Here is a 19,326-nt window from a genome sequence, read left to right as displayed (position 1 = left end):
ATATATATATATATACACATACATACATAACACACATCCTCATCATCATCTCCTACGCCTATCAACGCAAAGGGCCTCGGTTAGATTTTGCCAGTCGTCTCTATCTAGAGCTTTTAATCAATAAATCTCCATTCATCATCTCTTACTTCACGTTTCATAGTCTTCAGCAATGTGGGCCTGGGTCTTCCATCTCTTCCAGTGCTATGTGGGACCCAGTTGAAAGTTTGGTCAGCCTATCTCCCTTTGGGAGTTCAACTTCCATACCCAAACCATCTCCATCTACTCCTAACCATAATCTCATTCACAAATGGCACGCGAGTAATCTCTCTCATAGTTTCATTTATTTTCTTGTCCTGCCATTTAACACCAAATATAATCATAACATCATCAGCCGTTGCTAGTCCACCGCAAGACAAAGGCCTCAGACGTGTCCATCCATACACTTCTCTTAGTGGTTTAGTCTGTTTTCAAATTTTCTTAGGTTTAGTCTGTTTTCAAATTTTCTTAGGTTTAGTCTGTTTTCAAATTTTCTTAGCTCGTCAATCAATCGTCTTCTCTTCCTTTCCCTGCATCGTTTGCAGAAGCGGTTATTCTTCTTGTCCATCAATTATATGTCATTCTCATTATATGTCTTTCCCATGTCCATTTCTTTTTCTTGTATGTTAGAGTTTCGGCGTCAATGGCCTTAGATGTCAGGACCCCAGAAAACCTCAAATGAATCGATCATTTTTTTTTTTTCCTGTCTTATAATGTATAGAATATTCTCTACTTTGGTTTCTGCCAGGTTATCATAACGTATTTCGTTATTTATCAGGCCTTCATAAAGTATTTCGTCACCTATCAATCCTTAAAAACGTATTTTGTTACCTATCAGTCCTTCATTAGTCATTTCGTTTCCTATCAGTCCTCCATAAGGTATTTTGTTGCCTATCAGTTCTTCATAATGTATTTCGTTATCTATCTTGCTTTCATTACATATTTTGTTACCTATCAGTCCTTCATAACGTATTTCGTCAAATATCAGTCCTTCATAACAAATTTCGTTACATATCAGTCCTTCATAACAAATTTCGTTACATATCAGTCCTTCATAACGTGTTTTGTTACCTATCAGTCCTTCATAGCGTGTTGTTACCTATCAATCCTTAAATTTTTCGAGAAAGAACTTATTTGTTCCAGGATACTTTTCTCGTGATAGACCTTCCATATATCTCCTTTAATTCATAACATATTTTGTTACTTATAAGTCCTTCATACATTTTTCGAGGAAGGAGACTTTCCTCTTGATAGACTTTCCAGAAATCTCCTTTAAGTTCCAGACGCAGACTTGAAAGGTTCGTTTGTTTACTCTTTCATTATGGATAAAAGTTCTTGAGCTCTCTCATGCTCTGGGTGCATTGCTGGCTTTTGCAAACATGCTCTTTGAAAACAAATATTTTCTAATGAGATGTAATAGCTGTTTTTCAGTGAAAACGTGAAGATTTTTTATTTTTATATTTTGTAAGCTTCTTGATAGCACAGCTTTGTTTTTCTATTATTGCAATATAAACACATTTAATTGTTATAATGTGTTCTAATCCTTTCTTTCTCTTGTATTATTAAACTAGATTTTTTTTCTATCAACATGTTCCTATGATGTTAGTATAAGATTTATCCTTTTGATCTGTCAATGTCATGAATTTCCTAACAGTTAGCCAGAGGATCTGTGATACATTTTAGATGATATCATTGCAGACTCAATAACAAGTAAAATCGCGCTTATTGTTTAGAGACCCACGCATTATTTATCAAGGTTTTATGCATCAAATGTTTTATTACGTTCATTTGAAACGTAAGATCAAAGCAAACATCCGCCTAAGAATATATATGACCTGAGGTTTAGTTATTCCGGAGGGGATGTTACGCTGAACTTCAAGTGGAAAACTCTTGTCTGGATGTTCTTTGCCTTGCATACGAAATAAGTCGTTTAGATTTTACAGAAGCCCCCCTCCGCTCTCTTGGTCACTGGACTTTGAAGGCTTCACGGGGAGCGTGTATCCTTAAAACCTTAGTCTGCTATCGGGCCGCGTCTGGATGGCTGGAAAAGGAGGGTTCATGGTTTTCCTTTTCTCGTTTTCTGTGCGTCGGTCCCATTTTGAAATTGGCATGTCAGGGTTACTGAGAGAGAAAGAGAGAGAGAGAGAGAGAGAGAGAGAGAGAGAGCCTAATTACACCAATGAGGTTCAATTCCTTGAGAACGTGTTATGAGTAGATTTAATTGTAACGATAATGTCAAGCCAAGAAACCTGGAGAAATTAGGATCTTGTAAAACAATTTTGATAATGCAGATAATAATGATAACTTCAAAATAATGATGATATCAACTAACGTTTCTACAGGTCTTCAATATTCATATGCTGAAAGCATCTAACTCCTAAAAAAAGCAAAGGGGGGGGGGGGGGGCTGTGGTTGGACGCAATCTTATGAGGAAGAAAAACCTTTGATATTTCATTCATTTGATTCGTTGCTATAAAATTGTCATAACTTCATAACGTCTTAGAAACTTCTGAGAATCCTGGTCATGGATCCTAAAATTTGATGAGGAGGCTCATGGAATATTAATTAGATTTCGAGTTTGATGAGGAGCCTCATAGAATATTTATGAAATTTTGAGAATAAGTCGTGTGCCCGCTGCTTGCCGTCTTCATTATTAGGTAATTTAGCTTTCACGATGATTAGATTTTTCTCTGCTACCATTTGTTATTATTTTACTTGGAACGCAATGTGCCCGGTTTGTGTGCCCCCCCCCCCCCCCCCTCAGTAGAATTTAGCATCAATTTTCTAATTTGGGGGGTTTTATTAGCAATATTACCCGTATTACAAGCAGCTTCACCTGCATTTTTGTAATTAAGGTTGATTTTCCTTTCCTTTTCGGTTTTACATCCAACTATTTCTTCATGTATGGAAATCAACTTTATCCGCATCTAGCAATTTAACATTTTATTAACTTCCACTTTTTATTCATATGTATATATATATATATATATATATATATATATATATATATATATATATATATATATATACAGATATGTATAAATATGTATATATGTGTGCATGTATATATATATATATATATATATATATATATATATATATATATACATATTTATATATTATATATATATTTATATATATATATATATATATATATATATATATATATATATATATATATATATATATCTGTCAATCTATAGTATCCTAGTAAAGCAGCGTGGAAAGCAGAAATTTTAGCCTAATATTAGTGTTTATTATCAAATTTAGTATTGATATTTTCGATTCCATACGACGGAAAATATTGCCTTTTATTCTTTCCTGGATTTTTGAAATCATATACGTTTATTTCCATTGAAGAATTTTTAACTATTAATATATATAGGGTCAGGTATTTCAGTTTACTTCACAATACTGTAGTTTATGTTTAGGGTTGTCTTTAGGAAGTCTTGAAAAAACTAGGATTCTAAAGGTTTAAAGGTCACTCATGAATGGCAGAGGCAGTGGACAGTGACAGTCCCTTAATAAGGCTTATGGCCTAGAGAATGACCATATATACATAGGATTAGCGCCCATTCCCCTATCTTCACCAAAGCTACGACCAGGGAGGGCCAGGTACTGGCTGATGATGACCAAACAGGTAGATTTATAGGCTCTCTCAAAACTCTCATCCCTAGCTCACTAGGATGATGAGGTTACAGACACTACATGAAAGTTACAAGCTTCAGGGGTCTCGAACCCCAATCCAGCACATTACTAGGCAGGTCGTTTCTAATGGGGTCTAGGTCTTGGAAAATATTGTTTTAAAGAATGAACATTTCAGCGTTGCGTTCATAAAGTTTTTCTTTTTCATAAGATTCTATTCTGGGCAAAATTGAATTCAATAGATCAATGGGAATTCAGAGTTTTTGGTTACGCACTGTACTAAAATATTCATCCCCACGTCATTCACTAATCAATGAGTGCGTAAAATGTTAAGGATTGATTCTAAGTTTTTTTTTTTTAGAATGATGTAATATGCCAAAGTCGAGTTTTTTTTTTCAATTGTCATGATGAAGAGGTGATGCATTATTTTTGGTAGTAGTTTGGCCAAGGCACCAGCCGCCCGTCAAGATACTACCACTAGAGTTATTGGGTCCTCTTGCCGGGTCATATAGCATTACATGGGATCCCTCTCTAGTTACGGCTTATTTTTCCTTTGCATACATATATACCGAATAGTCTGGTCTATTCTTTGCTCATTCTACTATTTCCTCATAAACCTGATAACACTAAGGTAACCGAAAAATTCTTCTTCGCTGAAGTGGTTAATTACTGTACTGTAATTGTTCAGTGGCTACTTTCCACTTGGTAAGGGTAGAAGAGACTCTTTGGCTACAGTAAGCAGCTCGCCTAGGAGAAGGCCAATCCGAAATCAAACCATTGTTCTTTAGTTTTGGGTAGTGCCTTAGCCTCTGTACCATGGTCTTCCACTGCATTGGGTTAGAGTTCTCTTGAGGGTACACTCAGGAAAACTATTCTATCTGTTTCCTTATTTCCTTTTTTCGCCGGGCTATTTTCCCTGTTAGAGCCCCTGGGCGTATAGCATCCTGCTTTTCCAACTAGGGTTGTTGCTTATCTAATAATACTAATGATAATTTGATTTGGATCCGATTAGAGGGTTCTCATAACGTATATGGATTTAACGAAAGCGAGTCCGTTACATGTTAAAGTATATTTTTTTTTCTTTTATGGAAACGCTAATTAAACTACTCATTTGAATGTTAAAATCAAGGTTTTGTAACAAAACCTGCAACAGAAATAAAACTGACTTTTTGTAAGTGAACTACTAGAAATTCAAAAGAAGTATCTCTACATATTTCTGTCTTGTTGAGTGCAAATGACACATGAAATCTAGCCTTAGATTTCTGTAGAAATATTCCATCAAGAAAATCCATGAATGACAAAATCTGAGAGAGCTTATTAATCGACTCCTTTGCCCGGACTGAGTGCTTTAATAGGTGTGGAAGAGAAAGCATTCAAAATTCTGGTGGAAAATTTCCCTTTTAAATTCTAAAGCTATTCCTTTCCACTGACTGTCTATCTGCTTCAATCATTGGTGAATGCGAAGAGCATGTCCAAACCATCTCCCTCTGCCCCTCACCATTTGGCACTCGAATAATCTCTTATAGTTTCAGACAACTTAGATCTAGTTTTCTTTTTTGTAGTAAACTAAGCTAAAATCATTCTTCATAATAACAAGGACATTCTTCCTTTTGAAATATATCTGGATAAAACATATAAGGAAAACTTTCGCGAAATATTCAAATCTTTTTGATATGATTAAAGAATGAGTATAGTGTCAATCATGATATTTATTTCATTATATCTTAAGTTCATCATTGATAATCTATTTAACAATGATATCTCTTTTTATAGAATATTTTATTTATATAAAACAAAACAAAAATATCCCTGTTTTCCATATTTAATGAACCCATGGTAAATTTGGTATTCATATTGTTCATCTCTTCGACTGTATCCGGATGAAAATCCAACAGACCTCAGCGGTGAGGATATATTTACTCAACATATTGTATTTGTTTTATGGAAATTTTATTTTGATACTGAAATTGAAAGGTAGATTTTAATCAAAGTTTTTGACTTCTGGCTAGATTTGGATTATTATTTAGATAGATCAAATTATTAAAATCTGAAAGTTAGTTTAGAATTCTTACTCTAAAGGTATTTTGCCATTTTTATTGATTGCTGAATGTCGATCTATCCAAAATTGTCTTGTATTTTAAATAACGACCAAAATTACATTGCTGTATTGTAATCTTGTAATTGAGACATGTAACCTATTTTATTTATTACTTAATACCAAATGATAACTGTACTTGGCACCTAGAACTCCTTAGTTAATTTCAGGTAACTAGTGTACCCAAGCCGTCTAAAATAACATTTGAATATTCAGATAGATATGCACACACACACACGCACATGTAAACACACACACAGATTCAACCCTCCCCACCTCCTCCCCTCTTTCCTAACTACAATCCGGCAGTTTCAGCAATTTGCGGGAATTTTGGTTTCCAAGTTTACCTCTCTGGGTAACCCCCCTGTCACCAGGGTATGAATACTTCCTCTCCCCCCACCCAAGGTACGAGGGAGACCTTGAAATACGGATGAGATTGGCAGGAAATATTATATATATATATATATGTATATATATATATATATATTATATATATATATATATATATATATATATATATATATATATATATATATATATACACACACCATACACGTTATTCTACATTATACAGAGGAGATTAGCGGCAAAAAGTTAATAGATTCCGTACACACGGCTGTTTTCTTTTATTCTCGTGATGTTTCACTGATTGCTAACATGTTCTCTTTGATAGAACATTTGATTGTAGGAAGGATTTTTTTTCGGCCTGTGAAAAGTTCCCTGTGCATATAAGAAGGGTAATATTTAGTCGAAACTCTCTCTCTCTCCCTCTCTCTCTCTCTCTCTCTCTCTCTCTCTCTCTCTCTCTCTCTCTCTCTCTCTCTCTCTCTCTCTCTCTCTCTCTCTCTCTCTCTCTCTCTCTCTCTCAGACTTCCAGCGGATGCAGTGAACAGTAACACGATAAACGAATTCAAGATTATGTTAGCGAAGATCATAAAAACTTGAAATAAACTAATTCTCTTTACCCAAGAGCAAATGGAGTCTCTGTGAATGGTCTAAACAGTCTTTGGGACATCCAGATTCCTTGTAACTCTCTTATTTATTACGTTCTTCAAATGAAACTCGACTCTATTTACATTAGAATGAGCAAATATGTCAAACAGTCTCCGCCTCACGTAAGCTCTTGAGAAAATATTCGTTAATAATTTATCTGAGGATCAGATGAAAGTAGTTCAGGAAAGGCCATATGCAGAAATTTCATAAAATAAATAAGTGTTATTTCAATGACTGGCTCTGCATGAAAGGCCCTTTTTTATATTTTTCTACACCTGTTATTGGTAAACATCTATTTTGGATTCTGTTTACCTCTCCTTATTGGGAAAAGAATTTTTTAAGATGGAACTTTTAGCTTATTCTTGTTAGCATGATATACTAATCATATACCTCTTGATACAGTCATATTTATATGGTTGGGGCCATATATGGAGCATTGTCTTTTCAGGAAAGGTATTGTTTGTTGTCTAAATTTAGCTTCGCCAGTTGGAGGTTTTTCATTGGTCATATATCGTGGAAGGATGTATTTGTCGAAACCCACTAATTTGGCATAATTCAATAATGAAATAAGATAAAGTTAAAGTAAATTTAAGGGAATTGTAGTTTTAATTATGTGTTTGATGAAGATGAAAGACAGAATTTCCTCTTAATTTTCGTGTTCTTGGAATATAAATAAAATATTCCCAACTTTACTTCATCCCTCGAAAATTATAACTCTTCGAAAGACTTAAGTCTAAAGATTTTTTTTCATGAAGAAAATAGACAAGATTTTACCATCTATTGTGTCCTTCTTCCCTGCCTTCCATCATAGAAGGAAAGAAGTGTTTTTTTTTTTTTCTTCCAAACCGTTTTTGTACGTCTTAACAAAACTGAGGAGATATAAAGGTGGCCTTTTATGTCACAGACCTTTTATAAGGTTAAATATCCAACTTTTATCATTTTCTGTTAATAGCAATAGTAAAGTTTTATGGAATAAATCTGTTACTTTATACATCTTGAATGGCTTTATTTTTCAACATTAATTTTTTCTCTCCGGTTTTCATGCTTTATTAATATATGTTTGCCATGTTTCTGTTCAGAAAATAATAATTTCAAGACGAAACATTTCTTATAAACAGCAAAATTTTATATGGGAAACATAAGTATTTCTTTTAAATGTTAATAAAAGTTTTCCCATTTAAAAGGAAGAAGTGAAGGAAATGCCATTTGTCATTCCTTATATTCTTAAAGCAAAAATTATTCTTCAAACTATGAGGCAATGAATGAGTATTTTATATTCTTTATTCTATACTTCTCATGTAGTTCATTTATATCCTTTCTTCACTATGGTATTTTACCCTGCTGGAGCCCTTGGGCTTATAGCATCCTGCTTTCTCAACTAGGCTTATAAAACTTGGTGAAATAATTTGGTATGAAGTTACTGTAAATATAGTAAAATAAATGTGTATAAAGTTGTTGTAAACATATATTTCAAGAGTGTTTAGTTATTTTTTGGGAACAATCTCAGCAAGGGACAAATTTTGCTCCTGTTATGAAAATTAATAACTGAAATTAATATTCTGGGGATGAATTAATCATTTAGTAGATGGAAAACAAACAATGGTGTTTAAATGTAATGGGATCCCTGGAAAGTTTAATCCATGCCGGTGCGAGTACTCATAAGTAAGTCAAGTTATCATAAGTACAGAATAATCAGATGGAAAGAGGGAAGAGAACTATTGAAACACCCCAAAACAATAAGAGAACTGAGAACGTGTCGCTAAATCTTTGGTAACCTTTGTTGCAACCTCATGCAATCGTAGTATATATACCGTATTGTATATATACTAATGTACACGACCCGTCAAAACTGACGGCTAAATATTTAAATAGACATGTGCACTCACAGATTATACCTTTCCTAACTACCACACTTTCGAATATTATCTGTCTAACGGTTGCATCCACGAGGAGACAAACCTACTGGAACGTCCAAGGCAATGCTTCATCTTTGTAGGGTTGTAAGGATCGCAATAAGTCTCATGGTCTTTATGGAGGGGCCCATTCATGCCATAGAACGCTAACGCTTGACTGCTTTGGACTCTCTCTCTCTCTCTCTCTCTCTCTCTCTCTCTCTCTCTCTCTCTCTCTCGTTAATGTGCAGTAAAGGGACTCTTTCGATAGCTCCAATGGTGGGCCTTTCTATTAAATTTGATTTTGGTCGATAGCCCCTTTAGACCATTAAAGGTGTTTGGAATATTTTTTATCGCCAGTTGTCGGTTTTGTTGACTTTTTCGTCGCTTTGCTCTGTTATAGTATGAATGAAAAGACGCTGTTAGGGTTTGATGAGGTTTTATAACTATTACCAGAGGCAATTTGATTTATTCGGTATATTAGCTTATTTAAGTTTATAAGAATATAACGCAAAGGATCTAATAATATGGAGTATGTTGGGGGTTTGTCTTTAAATATTTGTTAATACAAAGTCATTGCATATTGAAGGAGTAGACGTAGGGAATGTCGCCAGTGTTTGAGAAATATGACTTGGCTATAAATCATGCGATAAAAGAATAACACACACACACACACACACACACACAACGCCGATGTTATTCAGTATATTCACAGTCGGGGTGTAAACTGCGATTATTGAAAAAGGCTGCCGACATGGTCAGGATCCTTGACTTGTGAACTTTCTAAGCTACTTGTTTAGAGTATGGTCTATTCAGTCATTTTAGCTTGAAGGATTTCACTGGATATCCACCTATTTTATATAAGTAGGAACAGTTTAAACAGCCTTTTGTGTATGGATCGTATTTCATTTCGGATGAGAAGTACAGTATTCCATTGAACTAAATATGAAAAATATCATTATATTGTCAGAGTATTCTTGTAAATGTGACCAGAAGTAACGTTGAATATTTTTGGAGTGGAATAATAGAAGAAATTATTTCACATAGGGTTTATTGTCTAAGGACAAGAGATTATAGTACCATGGAAGAAGAGATGAGTCACAGAGTAGTTGGCAGTTTGCTGAGTCAACTCCTCTTAATTATCCGGGATGAGAAGGATTGGAGAAGTGTTGAAACGTCCCTGCCTGGCGTTCTGCCGGACTCGGGTTCGAGACCCGCTCAAGCTTGATAGATTCTTATAGTGTCTGCAACCTTACCATCCTTTTGATCTAAGGAGGGAAGTGAGGGGTAGGCTATAGGTCTACCTGCTGAAACGTCAGCAGCCATTGCCTGGCCCTCCCTAGTTCTAGCTTGGGAGGAGAGGGGCTTGGGGACTGATCATATATATATATATACGTATATATATATATATATATATATATATATATATATATATGTGTGTGTGTGTGTGTGTGTGAGTGTTTGAAATTAACTTTTGATGCAAAATGTCTATTTATGATATAATTGTTGATATTTATAAACAAGAAATATAACCATTTCTAGTCTACTGCTGGACAAAGGCATCAGACATGTCATTATTCTTGTCTAGGGGTTGGCCATTTTTCACCACCACGCTGGCCACTGCAAATTGGCGATATTGTGAGATTTTAGTCCGAGGGCTCAGAGAAATTCAATCTAGTATGGGTGACTTCAACAATCATAGACACACACACACACACACACACATATATATATATATATATATATATATATATATATGTATATATATATATATGTATATATATATATATATATATATATATATATATATATATATATATATGTATGCACACAAACATTTATACACAGCTTAAATATCTTAATATATTTTTGATAAAAGAAAATAGAACAAACGTTCAGAAATAACCTTAACAATTTGTGAAGTAAAAGTTGATGATGATGATGGAGCAGCAAGAAAACGATGTACAGACAGAGAGCGAAAATATTATTTACTCATTCTCTCATATCCCTTAAGGGTGATAAGACTTTCTAGAAGTTACATGAATAAAAATTTCAAGCAAATAATAAGGAGAATGTTATACAATATTTTGAGTCAGTAGACAATCATATTATATGTATTAATAGTTTTAATAACAAAATAAGTTTTACTTTAGATAGAAATAATATTGATTATATATATCAATATTTGTTTCTATAAATTAAAATCTACTGTGCGAAATTTAATGTTCAAAGTAGTGAAGGAAGTCTTGTATCAATCACTTCCGAGCGAATTTCTTCCGAAGTTCCAAAGGAAATCTTGAAGAACTCGTCCGGAGACTTATGACGGAATTAGAGGAATGTAAAGAAAAAAATATTTTCAACTTGATCCCGTTAGATATTTATTAAAATTACAATTGGGAATCATTTAGAAAAACATTTATGCTTTTTTAGCGTGAAAGTAATTCTTATTCCAAAAATAAGCGTATTAACATTCAGTGATGTCTAATTTCCTATAAATTTACATAATAATATCCGAAATTTTCAGTTGAAAAAATGATTCTGACTTGAACGTTCCAAATTCCTCTCCATCTTCAGGGATATGATATGATGATTAAATACTCTTCTCTTTACTGCGTTTCATTCTACCTTGAGGCGTCAGTGACCCTGGCAGTTATGACGCCGCCTAGCGTCAATGACCTTTGTAGTTGCGACGCTAGGCAACCTAATCAATCTTTAAATATGATCATATGATAAAACGTCTGATATAGGAGCGATCTCTCTCTCTCTCTCTCTCTCTCTCTCTCTCTCTCTCTCTCTCTCTCTCTATGAAATTTACCTTTGAGGTCTATTTGCTATTGAAATGACAAAAATATCTATTTAGGATATAATTGTTTATCTACATGCAACAAATATAGCCGTTTCTAGTCTACTGCAGGAATATGGTATCAAAAATGTCATTATTCTTGTCTCGATCTTGTCTAAAGAGAGATATATATTATTAGCACTTATATGATTAAGAACAGAATGAATAATTTAGGCCAACGCTAATTAAAAATCATGTTTATTTTTCCCGTTTTCCATGAGAGAGAGAGAGAGAGAGACCCTATATCAAGGGTTTTATTAATATGATCATATTTAAAGATTGATTAGGTTGGCTAGCGTCGCAACTACAAAGGTCATTGACACTAGGCAGCGTCATAACTGCCAGGGTCACTAACGCCTCACGGTAGAATGAAACGCAGTTAAGAATAAAGTATTTAATCGTCATATCATATCCCTGAAGACAGAGGATTTTGGAACGTTTAATGTGCCTTCTGAAGCCTATCGGAAAGCTTGGTGAACTAATCTCTCTTAGGTTGTGTAAAGGTGCCATCCTTCTAACATTAAATGCTCTTTGATCTCTATTTTAAGGTGCCATCCTTCTAGCATTAGATGCTCTTTGACCTCTATTTTGAGGTGTTATCCTTTTAGCATTAGATGCTCTTTGACCTCTATTTTGAGGTGTCATCCTTCTAGCATTAGATTCTCTTTGACCTCTATTTTGAGGTGTCATCATTTTAGCATTAGAGGCTCTTTGACCTCTATTTTGAGGTGTCATACTTCTAGCATTAGATGCTCTTTGACCTCTATTTTGAGGTGTCACCCTTGTAGCATTAGATGCTCTTCGACCTCTATTTTGTGGTGTCATCCCTCTAGCAATTGATGCTCTTTGAACTATTTTGAGGTGTTATCTTTCTAGCATTAGATGCTCTTTGACCTCTATTTTGAGGTGTTATGCTTCTAGCATTAGATGCTCTTTGACCTCTATTTTGAGGTGTCATCATTCTACCATTAGATGCTCTTCGACCTCTATTTTGTGGTGTCATCCCTCTAGCATTAAATGCTCTTTAACTTCTATTTTCGAAGTGTCATTCTTCTAGCGTTAGATGCTCTTTGACCTCTATTTTGAGGTGCCATCATTCTAGCATTAGATCCTCTTTAACCCTTATTTTGAGGTGCCATCCTTCTAGTATTAGATGCTTTTTGACCTCTATTTTGAGGTGTCATCCTTCAAGCATTAGATGCTCTTTGACCTCTATTTTGAGGTACCATCCTTCTAGCATTAGATGCTCTTTGACCTATATTTTGAGGTGCCATCCTTCTAGAATTAAATGGTCTTTGACCTTTATTTTGTTGTGCCATCCTTCTAGTATTAGATGCTCTTTACCTGAACTTCTACATCTCTGTTAGAGATAAGCTGTTCAGCCTTTACCTGAACTTCTACATCTCTGTTAGAGATAAGCTGTTCAGCCTTTACCTGAACTTCTACATCTCTGTTAGAGATAAGCTGTTCAGCCTTTACCTGAACTTCTACATCTCTGCTAGAGATAAGCTGTTCAGCCTTTACCTGAACTTCTACATCTCTGCTAGAGATAAGCTGTTCAGCCTTTACCTGAACTTCTACATCTCTGCTAGAGATAAGCTGCTCAGTCTTTACCTGAACTTCAACATCTCGGTTAGAGACTGGTTCAGCCTTTACCTGAACTTCAATATCTCGGTTAGAGACTGGTTCAGCCTTTACCTGAACTTCAACATCTCTGTTAGAGACTCGTTCAGTCTTTTCTTGAACTTCTACATCTATGTTAGAGATAAGCTGTTCAGCCTTTACCTGAACTTCTACATCTCTGTTAGAGACTTGTTCAGCCTTTACCTGAACTTCTACATCCCTGTTAGAAACTGGTTCAGTCTTTACCTGAACTTCTACGTCTCTGTTAGAGACTTGTTCAATCTTTACCTGAACTTCTACATCTCTGTTAGAGGTAAGAGGTTCAGTCTCTACCTGAACGTCTACATCCCTGTTAGAAACTGGTTCAGTCTTTACCTGAACTTCTACGTCTCTGTTAGAGACTTGTTCAATCTTTACCTGAACTTCTACATCTCTATTAGAGGTAAGATGTTCAGTCTCTACCTGAACTTGTACATCTCTATTAGAGACAACACTCCCTCTGCCTCCTGGAAAGCAAAGGATCCTTCCCACTGATGACAGCTTCCGTCTCCTCAGAAACTCCGTCGAGTTCCTCCTGGTCCAAGACAGGCTCGAGTGCCTCACTCTTTTCCTCCTCGGCCCAGAATTTCCTCATCAGAAGACCACCTCCCAAAATTATTGCTGGTCCTGAAACCCGTGTTTGGAAGAGGGACCTCCAAGTAGATATTTCTTCCCGTACTGGCTGATAGCTCTCAATACGTTTTTTGTGAACATCTTTGCAAAACTCAGAATGCAGATCACTTGACTTTGATCAGGTATAATATGAAGAAATCGGAGTAGGTCTTCGCAGGAATATCAATTCCGAGATTGAAGGAGTTTTGAAGACTGGAGACGTCTTCGTTGGCTTCGAGATCGTCTCCTGAAACATATTCCGATTATAATTCGAATGAGAGCGAGATTTTGAAGACTTCTTCGTTCGCTTTGGGAAAAATCTTCACTCGGTCTTCACCGAAACTTACTTTCTGCTCCTGAAGAAGACAAGGTTGTCTCTATTTATAATTTTTTTTTTTTTTCCAAAACACGAATCTTATTCCGCCATTGAATATTCCTTTAGTAATTTCTTTTCCCCGAAGGAAATATATAGATAGATAGATAGATTGCTAGATAAATAGAATATATATATATAGATAGATAGATAGATAGAATTGTATTTATAAAAAAAAGTTAAAATTCTTATGAGGTGTGAATGAAGACTCGGATGAGAACGGGATGGTGTGAAGCCTTCTGAAGACATCGTTGGGTCGGAGAAGAATCTTCTGGTCTTCACCGATGATTTCTTTCTGCTCCAGCAGAAGTCTTGCGTTTTTCTCACTTCTTTTTTCCTTGCCTTTTTTGAAGAGACGAATCTAATATCTCCATTGACCATTCCTTTCGTAATTTCTTTTCCCCGAAGGAAATCTTGAAAAAAATCTTACATTTTGTTTTAGTCTCTAAACCCTTCATCCTTAGCTCACAAGGATGGGAAGGTTGCTGACACAATAAGAAACTATCACGCTGGAGCCTGACTCGAACCCCAGTGCAGCGATCACCAGGCAGGGTCGTTTCTAATAGGCCGCCACAACCCGGCTTATGTAGTTTCCTTCTAATTGTTTGCTTGTGTGCGGCAGAGGCAAGGGCCAGGATGATGTAATTAGGGGTGACCATAAATAGATATGATTAACCCCCAAGTCGCTTTACCAAGCTAGGACCAAGGATTTATAGGGTTCTCAAATTTTCCATCGTGGCAACTAAATTATATACTGTAATGTTTGAATGGGAATTTGGACACTTGACTCAGGGGTGTGAGTTTAAGAAGTTTCCAAGAGACTACCATAACCTTGTGTATGATACTGTTAGGTTACTTTGAAATTTGAATGAAATGCTGACCATAATGCATTCAACGAGATTAGTCGAGGTGCAGATAATTGCTCTGGTTAATTGAGATTTTCAGGAAATAAGCGACCTCATTGAGGCATGTTGTCATAAAGGTTTCTCCAACTTGAAAGCAAATAACTAAATTTTAACGACACATTTTGAAATATAAATGTTTTACTGTAAAATTTAATTGAAGCATTTGACTATTTGTGGCAAATTGAAATTTGATCCAGGATAGTGTGTGTGTGTGTCCTTGATCGACTGGCATTTATTTTGTTTTCTCTTGTTTTATTTTCAGACAGATGAGTTGGTTAAAAGTTTTCCAAATAAGTGTATCCCGTTTTGTTAAGGATTTGCCTTTAAGTAACTCGAAAAAGACTCTATCGTCTTACTAAGGCTGCAAGGGAAAACTAAAGACAGTGCAGTATACACACACATACAAATATGACAAGCATAAGTATCTAACAAAGAAACAGTTATTAAATGACGGAAACCAAACTTTATTTTTAATAAGTTGTCTCGGGATGTCGTTAATGAATCTTGTTTGACCTTGACTTTTGGTCTTAGAAACTTGTTTCATTAAATAAATTTCGTCCGGATTAATTGATTCTTCAGATTTAGTTGTCTGTCCTGAATTCATTTGATGTCAAAAGGACATTTGAAAGGAAATGTTGAATCTCGCCTATGTAATAAAGAGCAAATGTCTGGTTATATATTTTTTTTCCTGTCATGCTAAGCTCCCCCGTCCCTCTGGTAGGGGAGAGAGGAAGTAGTCATATCCTGGAGAGAAAGGTGCGTGTTTGCACATCTATCTAAATTTTTAGCCGTCATTCTTGATGGGTCACGTACACAAGCATTGCATAAACCATTATTTGGGAAACTAATTCTCTCTCTCTCTCTCTCTCTCTCTCTCTCTCTCTCTCTCTCTCTCTCTCTCTCATTAGCATTTAGGTCAATCGGCGTCGGTTCAGCGACTACTCATTAATTTTGCTTTGATCCAAAGTTCGCCAGTGTTCTCCCTAAGTAGTAGGCTCTTCGTAAATAGATTTTGACTTGCTGAATCTTCTAATTTAGGGCAGCAGTTTCTCATATAAAATTTATACATATCCTGGAGGTTAAATAGACGGTCTACCTACCTGGCACTAAAAGTCTATCACCACAGATTTAATTTTATTAATCTTTGAGATTTCTGCCGAGATTAAATGTTTTCTATTATGACTCATCATATTTATAAACAATAACGTTTTTTTCTTCTTAAACAGTAATTATAAGACAATGAAAATTCTCCGAATGTTCAATTTTCTCTTCTATATTGAAAATATAAGGTAATTTCTGTGTATACACATCAAAAATATGATAGACCCTCAGTACATACATATTTAAAATCTGTGAGAATTTCAGTGCATATACTGTATACTGGAAATATGGGGGAATTTCAGTGGATAAATATTATCATCATCATTATCATTAAATGCTAAGCTACAACCCTAGTTGGAAAAGCAGGATGCTATAAGCCCAGGGGCCCCAACAGGGAAAATAGCCCAGTGAGGAAAGGAAATAAGGAAAAATAAAATATTTAAAAAAAGTAGCAACATCAATATAAATCTTTCCTATATAAACTATAAAAACTTTAACAAAACAAGAGGAAGAGAAACTAGATAGAACAGTGTGCCCGAGTGTACCCTCAAGCAAGAGAACTCTAACCCAAGACAGTGGAAGACCATGGTACAGAGGCTATGGCACTACTCAAGACTAGAGAACAATGGTTTGATTTTGCAGTGAACTTCTCCTAGAAGAGCTGCTTTCCATAGCTGAAGAGTCTCTTCTACCCTTACCAAGAGGAAAGTAGCCACTGAACAATTATAGTGCGGCAGTTAACCCCTTGAGTGAAGAAGAATTGTTTGGCAATCTCAGTGTTGTCAGGTGTATGAGGACAGAGGAGAATCTGTAAAGAATAGGCCAGAGTATTCGGTGTATGTGTAGGCAAAAGGAAAGAACCGTAACCAGAGAGAAGGGTCCAATATAGTACTGTCTGGCCAGTCAAAGGACCCCATAACTCTAGCGGTAGTATCTCAACGGGCAGCTGGTGCCCTGGCCAACCTACTACCTATTAAAAATATTTGGGAATTTCAGTACACATATATTTATTTACATATATATATAAATATGAATATATATATATATATATATATATATATATATATATATATATATATATATATATATATAATGTATGTATATACTGTACACGCACAAAAATATAGATATTAAAAATATGGGGGTATTTCAGTGCATATATATTGAAAAGGTCTCTTAAGTTTTAACATATTTATAAGTAATTGACTATGAAAGAATAAAGAAATAGTTACTCCATGTCCCTTACTTTGCAGTAGAAATTATATATATATATATATATATATATATATATATATATATATATATATATTTATATATATATATATATATTTATATATATATATTTATATATATATATATATATATATATATATATATATATATATATATATATATGTAGATATATATAGCGAACATTCTGTACAGGAGCTTAAAGCTAGCAGTGTTATGGAAGTGTCCTGGATGGTATACATCGAATAAAGTACTTTTTTTTCTCTCTTCTTTTCGTAAAGTATATCTCTAGTGAATTATAAGTTAAAAAATTAAAAAAATCCTATGAGTTCTTTTCATTCGTATCACGAATCTGAATTGGAGGCAGATTCATTTCTCGACTAAACTTTTGCGTGGTCGAAGTTCGAGAGCAAGTCTTGGAAAAAAAGAGTCTTTGGACTTGTCTACCTGAAATGGAGGTAAATGACTTGGGCGTGAGGAGGATGTGAATAGAGGTAGTGCAGCTACTTTTGGCTCTTTCGCATTCTTACTCTTAGAATGACGAAGAAAATTCTGTGCCGAATGATTGCATTAGTCGCCATGCATAGGAGCGGAAGCACACACACAATATATATATATATATATATATATATATATATATATATATATATATATATATATATATATATATTGAATGCAAGATAATAAATACGTGTGCTATTTCAATTTCTGGTTAAAGTGTTCATGGTTAATGGCTAAAAATAATATTAATTACATATTCTGCTATTAGAGGTATTATGTAATTAGTATATTAGTGTTACTGGAAAATTCATGCGCTTTATTTGGAAAAAGCTTCAATTTTCAAACTGCGTGATGATTATTTGTTTGTTTACGCTTTCAGTGTGTTCTATTGTTACATGTTTTCACAGATTAGCCACCCTAGTTTTCTTTGAATATTTTGCTACCATTTCTTTTAATAGACTCAAATTCAAATTCAAACAATTTATTGACAAACAGTGGTCAAAAGGAGCTGTTTTTAATAGGCTATAGACTTGAAGCTGAACAAGCCTAAGGGTTACTTTGCTTGTTACTGTAATTACCCACTTTATGTCCTGACTTAGCCTTAACGGCGTGAATGTATTTTTGAAAGGTTGTATAAATAAAGAGATACTGTAAGGAGAAGGCTGTCTCTTAATTTCCATCGGAAGATATTTCATGGTAGCAGAGAGTTGGCAACGACTGTAGGATTTTTCAAGTGAAAGTAGGAATTATTTACAAGAAGAGAAATAAGAAAACAATGAGAAGCTAAATTCCACGAACACTGGGGACGGGGAATATTCCGTAGTTTTCAGGTATGAGTTAAGTGCCTAGGCACTAGCGGTGGAAAGTGATTAAAGAATGTGAAAGATTATTTGCTTTATGGTGTAATATAAGGTAAAGAAAACTGCAGTGATTCCATCGACCAGAGCATCCTGAGAAACAGAAGCCTTGGGAAATAGAGAAAATACTTTCTTGATTTTATGAAGTGTTGTTGAATTGGAGTGCGTGGTAAAGCTGGAAGTTCGAAACCTGAAAAGAACACTATGAGCAATTGAAAATGATGGTGCGAAATGACTGTAAGCATTACGTGGCAGTTTGGGTGCAGATGAATGCTTAGGATTCTCCGGAAGAAACCTTACTCCCTGGTGTTTATTGAAAAGGTGTCATTTTATACATATCTTTTACTCATGAAAGATAGCGACTTTCGGATTACTCAACAGTTTCTCCTCCTGGATATATAGACGACGAAGCACAACTTATGAACCAATTATCACGGCTGGCTTTGTTTGGAAGCATAGATAATAGTGGTTTTATAAGGTTGTATAAATAAAGAGATACCGTAAGGAAAAGGACGTCTTTTAATTCCCATCGGAAGATATTTCATCTTTTATCTAAGTAATCCTCTTTGGTATAATTCATTG

General features: G+C 34.9%; 1 protein-coding gene across 1 annotated transcript in view; it reads right to left on the bottom strand.

Moving 5' to 3' along the window:
• LOC137636233 (probable serine/threonine-protein kinase kinX) overlaps nucleotides 1–19,326 on the bottom strand; it is a gene marked incomplete at its 3' end in the record, with an annotated part of 108,085 nt that overhangs the window by 22,675 nt on the left and 66,084 nt on the right. Inside the window, exon 2 of the mRNA XM_068368667.1 lies at nucleotides 12,938–13,632. Coding sequence (XP_068224768.1) covers nucleotides 12,938–13,632 — 695 coding nt within the window. The remainder of the gene's footprint in view (nucleotides 1–12,937; nucleotides 13,633–19,326) is intronic.

This window comes from Palaemon carinicauda, unplaced genomic scaffold (assembly GCF_036898095.1).
Source record: "Palaemon carinicauda isolate YSFRI2023 unplaced genomic scaffold, ASM3689809v2 scaffold256, whole genome shotgun sequence".
NCBI lineage: Eukaryota > Metazoa > Arthropoda > Malacostraca > Decapoda > Palaemonidae > Palaemon > Palaemon carinicauda.
This window is presented reverse-complemented; position numbering and strand designations above follow the sequence as displayed.